At 39.2% G+C, this 10,074-nt stretch overlaps 2 protein-coding genes across 2 annotated transcripts in view; one reads left to right on the forward strand and one right to left on the reverse strand.

Annotated features, from left to right (window-relative positions):
- Positions 1 to 315, reverse strand: part of LOC109383422 (60S ribosomal protein L8-like) — a 1,225-nt gene extending 910 nt beyond the window's left edge. Inside the window, 1 exon segment of the mRNA XM_019643858.1 lies at positions 82 to 315. Within this exon segment, the coding sequence (XP_019499403.1) occupies positions 82 to 315 (234 nt within the window).
- Positions 1 to 10,074, forward strand: part of RLF (RLF zinc finger) — a 73,427-nt gene that overhangs the window by 23,050 nt on the left and 40,303 nt on the right. The window contains exons 2-3 of the mRNA XM_019643857.1: positions 4,927 to 5,081; positions 6,487 to 6,568. Of these exons, the coding sequence (XP_019499402.1) occupies positions 4,927 to 5,081; positions 6,487 to 6,568 (237 nt within the window). The remainder of the gene's footprint in view (positions 1 to 4,926; positions 5,082 to 6,486; positions 6,569 to 10,074) is intronic.

Here is a 10,074-nt window from a genome sequence, read left to right on the forward strand (position 1 = left end):
GGCAGTGTCACTGGCCCTCATATGTGGGATCCGAACCGGGGCCCTCTGGCATCCCAAGCGAGTTCTTAACCATCGCGCCACTCGGCCGGCCCGCTCCATCCGCTTCTTAAACCGGTACGGATCGCGAAAGACCACCTTGGCAAGGGGCGCGCCGCGACCTGGGTCATGGATGATATCCTTTACAATGCCCTTAATGTACCCGTGACGCTCGGCGAAATCCACGGCGCGCAGACGCGCGGCGCCCTTGCGGTGCTTCACATGCGCGCCGAACACGGAGCCGGCACCCTTCCTCTGCCCACGGATTACGTGGCCCATGGCGGCAGTCTGCTGCCTAGCGCGGCCGAAAGAGGAGACGCGGCGTTCGCGAGCTACCTTATCTTCCGGGATCAGACTGTCCTCATCTTTTAAAAAAAAGATTTTATTGGGGAATTGGGGAAGGGGAACAGCGAAGTTGTTGTTCTTCAGTCTTAGCTGTGGAGGGCACAGCTAGCTCAGCTCCAAGTCCAGGCACCGTCTGGCTGCCCGTTGGCAGCTCGCGGCTGCTCAGCTCAAGGTGCCATGTTCGATCCTGTTTGCGGGTGGGCGTAGTGCCGGGGTCCTGCCTCGGCGTTCCAGAGAACAGTACCTGAAGTGGGGGGCGAGGTTTAAAAGGAAACAAGGGGACAAAGGAGGTCCGGAGGACTGGAAGCATTCTTAGCAACCAGCGCCGAGTTTATTTCCCCTCACCATTATATACATCCAGAGTACGTGCAACACAGAAGGGACAAATATGCATTACCTCATTCAAAAGTACATTAGCTATCTACTAGAAACTTGTAGGTCAGTGGAAAACTTAGAGGGTCAGTTTCCCAGGACACTTTCTTTCATAAACCCAGATAGCCCTCTATCTTATTGTGTCTTCCAAGGAACTGGCCATTCTCACCACATACCTCAAGGTTAAGTAAGCACACTCTCCAGGTGCAGAAAGGAGCAAAACAAGAAGCAAAACAAGTTATGCTTCAGTAAAGCCAGCCTGCATGGCTCCCAACAGCGTAGCCCAACATCCCATGTGGGAGTCTGAATCAGCCACCTTGTTGTTAGGAGCATGTGCTCTCACTAGCTGAGCCATCCTGCTACCTACTGGCAACTCAGCAGCAGCTCGGGCGCAGCTGACTGGCCCATGTTGGGATCGAACCAGCGACCATGTTGCTCAGAGCTCGTGCTCTTAAGCTAACTCTTAACCAACTGAGCCACTTGGCCAGCCCGTTTCGTCATTTTTTAAAATGAGTGATGATAAATCACCTAGATCATAGGGTTGTTATAGTAAATGTTAGTAGCATGTAAAGCTCTTAGGAAAATGCCTAACCTACACTACATGCTCAAAAACCAAGTATGATTATTCCATAGGGATATTTAGTCTTAAACCATTTGAGTTGTAAATTGGAATGCATCCCCACATAAAATATCATTTTGAAAGAAATTCTCCCTTCTTGATAGTTTCAGAGAATAGTCAGGATACTGCCAACCTCTTTGATACCATGCAGTGAGGAATGCAAATAGAATTGGGATGAGGGGAGATATTTCTTCCTTCGTTGTAAATGTAATATTGCTTATTAAAGAAAATCTGGGAAGTTCAGAAAAATATAAAGACAAAAAATTGTTCATAATCCTACTACTATCCCAGTTCTAATAGCCATATTAGCATTTTAGTTGAATTTCTTGTCTTTTTTTTTCCTGTGCTTTTTTTTTATTTTTTATGCACACATACGTTGTGATAACACATATACAGAAATGGAGGTTATTTAGCCTAGAGAAGTAAACTATTACAGCTGTCTAGGTGAGGGACATTGGGGACCTGGTTTAGGTCACTGGCTATAGAAATAAAGCTTAGGGGCAGGCAACAAAGGTGTTTCTGAGATTGAATCTACAGACTTTGGTGTGGTGGTTTCAAAGATAGTTATTGAGCTCTGGTTCCTAAAAAGAGGTAGATGGAACATAGGAGGAAGAACATATTTGCTGGGGAAGATCTTTGATTTAGATGTTTGGAGTTTGAGGTTGAAATAGGCTATCCCATGGAAATATCTAGGGGGACATTTGAGGTGTATATAGCAAGGACTTAATTTGAGAGTCTGCCTGGGATATGAATGAGAGCACTCAATAGGAATGTTTAAAACCATTAAAATTGGTGCCTAATTGGGCTAATTTTTTATATGCTATATATCCGACATGTCAGAACACCTAGCTTTTTAAGGGTAGGAATAACATCACCATCCCCAGTACCCAGCACAGTATTGCCACATAATGGCGTTTGTGGAATAAATGAGTTTACTGAAACAAAGAGAAGAGGCCATTGATTTGCTCTCTGTAGAATGCCAATGAACTTGAAGGAGTCATATTTATCATTTTATTCCCTCCTCTTTCAGTTTTGTTGGTGTCTAAAATTTAAATTTCTAAAGAGAAATAAGAGACTGCCATTTTTCTTTAGTGTTTCTGATGGAATTTTGTTTTCATTTAAGTGTTAAAATGTTATTTAGATGGCTATAATTCATTCATCTTTATCTTGTGGTTTAAACAAGATGATAGTGAAGATTTTTCCAGTGATTATTCAGATGTCCAGAGTACACCCATACTGGGTATGTTAAGGAGACCTCACTATTTAATTGGACTAACACATGAGGGGAAAAAGATTGAGGAATATTAAAAAATATATAAACTAGTGTAGGGCAAACTGTAAATATATTGTAAATACCCATGGGGTATAGAATTGAAATTGTGTAACTTGCGGAAGTCTTAATGGAATGTCTGTGTCAGAAGATAATTAGATTGGTGGTGGGAGCATTCTAAATGCAAAGGTGGACTGTGGAAAGACCCACCTCATCTGTATGCATTCTGCCCTTCTCTTTGCATACTTCAGCTAGCAATTAGTTAATTTGCATGCGTGGTTTCAACTATTAGGTTGTATTGACTCATTCTGAAAGTTCTGCGAGGATAAGCCCGCATGTCTTTTTTCCCCAGCACTCAGCACTGTAGTGTAGAGTAGGCTATCGATAAATATTTGTCAAATGAATAAAATAGTGAATGTATTCATCAAACATTTAGTGACACTTGAGAATGTCTGGTAAAGGTGGAGGAGTGTAGGCCTATAAAGATAGATAAGATGTAATATCTGACCTGAAGGAGCATGAAATCTAGTACTGAATATACATTTGTAAAGTTCTCTGGTTTTTAGATTAATCAATGCAGGCATTAAATAACTTGCTGACCTAAAACAGAATTTTTTTTTAAATTATTAGTTTCAGGTGTACAAAACAATGCAGTAGTTATACTTTTACACCTCTCACAAAGTGACTACCCTAAAACAGCATTTTATAACATACATTTTAATAAATTTCTTCAGAGAGATTTTGTGAAATCTTATTTACGTGACAGAAAGCACATATTCTGTGTTCCCTCTCTCCTCATTTAGCTGGGAAGAGGGTTGTTATGGGGTCAGTTTTGTGATCCTGTTATTCAGTTTTTTTTTCTTTATTCAAATTTGGGATTTGATTAAATGGGGGCATAATGCTCTTCTGAAAGTACAGAAGGAGCCCACTTCTTTAATGTGACTGGTAAAGCAGCAGGATTCTTAATTTTAATTGAATGGGTATACTAAAATAGCTTAACTGGCTTGATCATTCAGGTATGCAAAAATCAGATAATCCAATGTGTTAATTAAGAGAGATATTATTGTATAATGATTTATTATATATTTTCTTGTAAGTTTGTTTTTAAAGTAATCAAGACCAGTGCAGCTCTTTATTATCAGAACTGATACAGGAACCTTTAGTGTAGAAACTAAAGCTGCAGAAAATTTAGTGGAATCTTACAGTGCCACTGCAGGTATATGTAGTTCTTTAGGCAGAAAAAGTGAAGACAGGAAGTTAGGAATCTTTGAAGAGATTATTCTGGGGGTAATTAATTTACATCATAATATAGTTAACTAAAGATAAAGCTGTTCTCTGAAAATAAGACTTGCTTATAGAAGTAGCACCAAACTACATTAGGAACTCTAGCCCCTCCAGAATGTATATTCTCAGGGGGAAAAGCTTGTATCTAGATATATCAGTTAAGCATAAACAAAACCTAATCAGTTGTTAGAAGAAATATATTAATAGGAGAGAGAGCAACTCCATGGAACTTAGTCCCCAAACAAGATCTTGGCAGTGATTTTCCAGCACTGTCCAAGAGAACATAAGCCAGCTTTTCACCATCATTTTTTAGTGATGGACACATGATTTATCAGGCCTTATTGTGACTCTATTTTTCTTTGTTTTAGATTTTGTACTCACCAGATAACCTCTTACATAAAAGGGGTACCCTGGGTGATGACTCTCCTCCCATTGTGAAAAAGTAAACATTTGGCTTGTGTGTTAATTTTTGAAAATAAACTTCATTAAAAATAAAAATATAACATCAAACTTTTATAAATTGGTTAGTATAAATTAAGCATAATCAATTCTATGTGTGTAGAAAAAAATGGATTTTATGGAGCTGTAGAGCTGAGGGCCATACTCAGGAATAAGTCTTCTTGTAGAAGGCAGGGATTGATCTCGTTCTTGTATACCCGTGCCTGGCACATGGTTGGTGCTCAATTTAATGTGGTATTAACCAAACTCATTATTGAATTTCAGAGATGGTAACTCCAGACCCGTAGTGGTTCTAGGGAGAACCACTGTAGGCAGTTCATGGCTCTACTCATAGCTTTATTCTCATGTCAGAAGAGCAGTTGTACTTTTTCTTTAACTCAGCAGTTCATTAAGTGATGAAAATAGAATCCTCTAAACAAGCCAGAGCCTATAAAGGCAAATAAAAGGTGTATGCGTCTGTTAGAAAAAAAGGGAACAAAGACAATGTTTGTTTCCTTGTTTTTATTTTTTAAATAATTAAAACTTTAATTTCATTTTTTAGACTCTCTTGCAATATGCAAGCAACAAGAATGCATCAGAACACATGGTGTATCTTCTGGAGGTATATCGACTTGCCATCCAAAGCTTTGCCAGTGCACGCCCATATTTAACTACTGAATGTGAAGATGTCCTGTTAGTGCTTGGCAGATTAGTACTGTAAGTTTAAGAACTTAAATTACTCTTAAAACTGAGTGCTTTTGGTTGTAATGTTTGCCTGACTTTTGTTTACTGTGCATCTTGTTTTTCAAAGTACCATTAGAGTCATGCCTTTGAATGTAATTTCCTTTGCTTTGAGCCTTCACACTCAGGTTCCTTGGAGACAAAGTACAAGCCAAGCAACATAATCTTTAATTGCCTCTAGAGTCTCTTTTCCTACTCAGGTTTAGAATCCAAGAAAGATACATTTTTTTTTCTGTCCTGGGGTATCAATTCAAGTGACAGAGTATCTGGAAACTGTTGTGGTCTTTGAGGAACACTTTGAGGGGAAACACTATGAAATTCTGCAATTCAATTATATTATTGGAACTAAGAATTTTACTAGCAGAAAATATCAGGGTACAGGATAAGATTAACACGCTAAGAGTCTATGGTAATTTAGCTGCTGTTTTAATATTTGGCTGGCTAGTAGCAGACAAAATTATACATCTAATGTAATTTTCATCTGCAAATTGAAAAAATACAGTAGCTGTTTAGTTGTTATTTGGGGAATCACCTTGGTTCAGCTTACAGATTGTTTGGTGGGATAACTTCTAGTCTGGGTGGTCCATTTTATTTTTCTCTGGCCTCATGTATTTTCCTTGCAATTCTCCAAAACCCAAAACCTCTAATATACTATGCCTTTTATGGAACCCAAACATTCCTGGTTTTATAATCACATTATTCCTTCTACTAAATTCCAATTTCTACATTACCTGTGCTAATTTAATTTCTAAGGGGTAAAGGAGCATTCTGCAAGATTTGAGAGAGGTGTTGGTTAATTGGTGTTTTGAGTTGATCTTTATTTAAATTGTTATGGATTTCCTTTTTCAAATTCTCTGTTATTTTTTGGGGGGAATTGTTTAGGGTAGAAAGAAGAAAACTCTTTCTTGCTTGATTTGTTAGAGGTAAAGAAATGGCCTTGCTACTCTTTCTGCTACCTCTGCAAGTGACAAGAACCTGCAGAGATGGCAGTTACATAAACTTATATTTATCACTTTATCAGCTGAATTGATAATAGCATGAGCTCCTGTTTTGTCTTCTGGAATCAGGATGGTTCCTATATAGTCATATATCCTAATAAACTAAATAAAACTGCTTGGAATATTATTTATAAAAGGTTTATACTTCTTACTAAATGTATTAAAGCAACGATGAATTATCAAGCCTGGTGGGTTTCCTTTTTTTTTCCAAAGTTGAAAAGTCAATGTAACAATGTTGAAGGAAATTTTGAAGAGTAAAAAACAAATTTAAAATAGTCTAAACAAATGTAAAATATTAATATCTATTCACATATCACTGTCATACTGTATTTAATTATTACTATAACCACCTTTATATACTAACTTAGTTATTTATATTGTAGGAGTTGTTTTGAATTACTACTTTCCGTGTCTGAAAGTGAACTGCCACGTGAAGTCTGGGTACTCTTCCTTCAGTCTCTACAGGTGAGTTGATTTGGGTTCAAGAAAAGGTCTCTGTTTAGGTATCTAAGACGCCTAATTAATTTCTCCTAGCAAACTAAAATTGGAATCTTAGAACACAAACAAGTTTTTTTTTTTTTTTAATTTTTATTGGGGAATTGGGGGGATGGAAACAGTGCTGGGGAATTGGGGGAAGGGGAACAGACAAGTTGCTGTCGTTTAGTTCTTCAGTCTAGTCGTCGAGGACGTTGCTTCACTGGCCCAAGTTGGCACCATCATTGCGCTCTTCCCAGGCGAGGCAGATCAGTCGCCGGCTTCTGGAGGGCCGCTCACTGCGGCTGCTGGCTACATACGGTAGCCCATGGCAACCCACTGCCATGGGCTGTAGCCTACGCCGTCGCCGGCGACTCCCAGCAGCCCAGTGCCAGGTTGAGCTGTTGTTCAGCATCTCAGCTGTGGAGGGCAGTGTCACTGGCCCTCATATATGGGATCCAAACCGGGGCCCTCTGGTGGTGTCCCAAGCCAGTTCTTAACCATCGCGCCACTCGGCCGGCCCCACAAGTTCTTTATATATTGATATTAAGTTCATGAAATGACAGACCTTTCAGATGAATGGGGTATGTTAAAATTATTTTTCATTTCATTTTGTTAACCTCTACATAGCTTAGATATCAACAAAAAAGTTTTCATTATTCGAAAACAGTTTTAGACAGGATAAAGCTATTAAAAATGTAAAATCGTATATAGTTATAAAGCAGCAAGCAGTATTTGGATCATTCATAGAACATTTATCTAGTAATTTCTCCCTAAGACTTCAGGGATTGTGTCAATTATTATAAGTCAGAATAGTCATCATAGATTCTATTTGTACATTTTACTTATAGGAAAACTTACATTCATTTGCTTTCATATTGGCTTGAGTATTAGCTTTCTTAGGGTGAGCAGATCAGAGCAAGTAGCAAGTTGGGGAAGGGGAGAATAAGGTAGGATAAAAAAAGCAAGTGCACTGCCAGTGACAGGAAGCAAATTTGCCTGTTACTTTATAGAGACAGAAAAATTGTTTTATATAGACATAATATAAGCAATAATAGCTGTCATTTATTTATTATCACTAATTATGTGCCAGACACTGCTCTACAGTATGTTACATGTTTTGTATCTTTTAATCAAATTACAAACCTTATAAACATTTGACTCTCCATTTACAAATAGGCAGACAGTCATAGAGAGGTTACCCAGAGCTTTCTTTGTTAACTGCTTTCTCAAAGACCCAAATTCCATGATAGCTTGGGCCTGTTTTATGTAGGCACAAGTAAAGATTTGCATATTAATAGACATACCTCATTATCTGGAAATTTCTTTCCTCTGGGCTATATAACCCAAAATGAAATGATATAATGTTAATCTTTTTCTCTTTGGGGAGAAGAGAATTCTTTGTCATGTTCTTGGCCTATTTAATCCTTGTAGTGCAGTACTAGTTCTTCACATATTCATATAGCTGCTAAAATCATCTTTCACACATTGCACATTGATTTTGTCACTTTTTGTTTTGAGGCCTGCCAGTAGTTTTGTCCTGATATGTGACATTCTAGAAGGGAAAATCTACTTATTCTTATTGCTATTATTTTTATTAGTATCCTTTGCAGAGAAAATACTCACACATTTCTTCATTCTTTTCTTAGATTGTATGCCTAAGTAAAATATTTGACTTTCCCCCCATCTATGTAAGTTTTTTTAATCATATATCTAGAATATTTTTTAATGTGTTCAATAAAATAAATGCAGTAAAGGTACAGATAAATGTAGGAAGTGCCTATTGAAATCTAAAAGGTAAAACTCTGAAGTTTTCTTAGTTTAGGTGATAAATGGACAAAGTTTTGAGGATACTTTTGGTAAGAGAATAGTTTTATCACAGCAGGCAGGCCATAGATAGAACACTCAATCACAATTTATAGCTGTGTAACGCATCCACACCTTTTCCCTATGGATATAAAAATACGTTCTGGGGGCCGGCTGAGTGGCTCAGTTTGTTAAGAGTTGGCTTAAGAACACGAGCGCTGAGCAACAAGGCTGCCGGTTCGATTCCCACATGGGCCAGTGACGCTGCGCCCGAGCTGAGCTGTCGCTTAGCTGCCAACAGGTGGAAGGATGGCTCAGCTGGTGTAACAACAAGATTGTCTGTTTGATGGTAGGCTACGCCCCCTGCAACTAAGACTGAACTTGGCACCTTGAGCTAAGCTGCCGCCCGGATGGCTCAGTGGATAGAGCGTACGTTCTTAACAACAAGACTGCTGGTTTGATTCCCGCATGGGATGGTGGCTACGCCCACCCGCAACTAAGATTGTAACACAGCACCTTATGTTTAGAGGCCACGAGCTGCCGAAGGGCAGCCAGATGGCAACTGGCGCCCTCCACAACAAAGATTGAAGAACCACAACTTGGCTGGTGTCCTTCCCCAATTCCTCAACACTGTTCCCCTCCCCCAATTCCCCAATAAAACCTTTAAAAAAAAAATTCTGAAGTGGATTTTTTAATAAATAAAAATGAGATCCTATCTTTTGTAACTTACCGTATTCCCCCATGTATAAGACACACCCTTTTTCGAAAAATTTGGGGTCTAAAAACTAGGTGCGTCTTATACAGTGGTTGTAGATTTTTTTACTTGCATTTCCCACAAGTGATGAGGAGTTGTATGAATTTTGTGATGAATAAAACTTGAGTTCAATAACTTTATGTAATACATTTTTTTCAAATTTCGGACCCCAAAATTAAGATGCGTCTTACACATGGGAGCATCTTATACATGGGGAAATATGGTATTTAAAAACTTAATGTTACCATTAAATGGGGTTTCCCAGACCCAATTCCACCGTGGGGGGTGGTTTCCCACACCAACAAGTAATTCTCCGATACCAGAAGGATGTTGAGAAATTAATTCACTGAGTTCTACCTGATGATAGCACCAGATTCCACAGGTGAAGGATTCAGTCCTATAAGACTGCCCCCAGTCCCTCCCCCCAGACACACTTCAGACACCAGCAACAAACCCAGGTTGTTACCTGGACTTTGACCGACTGGCTACAGATTGGTGGCTCTGTGACCCCCTCCAACTCAGGATGCCAAGTGCAAGTCCAGATTGTTACCTATACTTCTGACCTGCTATAAATCAGAGGTTCCCATGATCCCGTCCCCCTTGGGTTCAATTAATTTTCTAGAGCAGTTCACAGAACTCAGAAAACATTTTATTTAATCGGTCACCAGTGTATTATGAAAGCATGTAACTCAGGAGTAGCCAGATGGAATAGAAGCATAGGGCAAGGTATGTCGGAGGGGGCACAGAGCTTCCATGCCCTCTCTGGGGTGCAGCATTCTCCCAGTACCTCCTTGTGTTCACCAACCTGGAAGCTTTCTTAAAAGGACTAACATGTTTTCCTATTAGGTTTTTTGGGTTTTTTAAAAAGATTTTTATTGGGGAATTGGGGGGATGGGAACAGACAATTTGCTGTGGTTTTGTTCTTCAGTCTAGTTGT

This window comes from Hipposideros armiger, unplaced genomic scaffold (genome assembly GCF_001890085.2).
Source record: "Hipposideros armiger isolate ML-2016 unplaced genomic scaffold, ASM189008v1 scaffold_82, whole genome shotgun sequence".
In the NCBI taxonomy this organism is placed as follows: domain Eukaryota; kingdom Metazoa; phylum Chordata; class Mammalia; order Chiroptera; family Hipposideridae; genus Hipposideros; species Hipposideros armiger.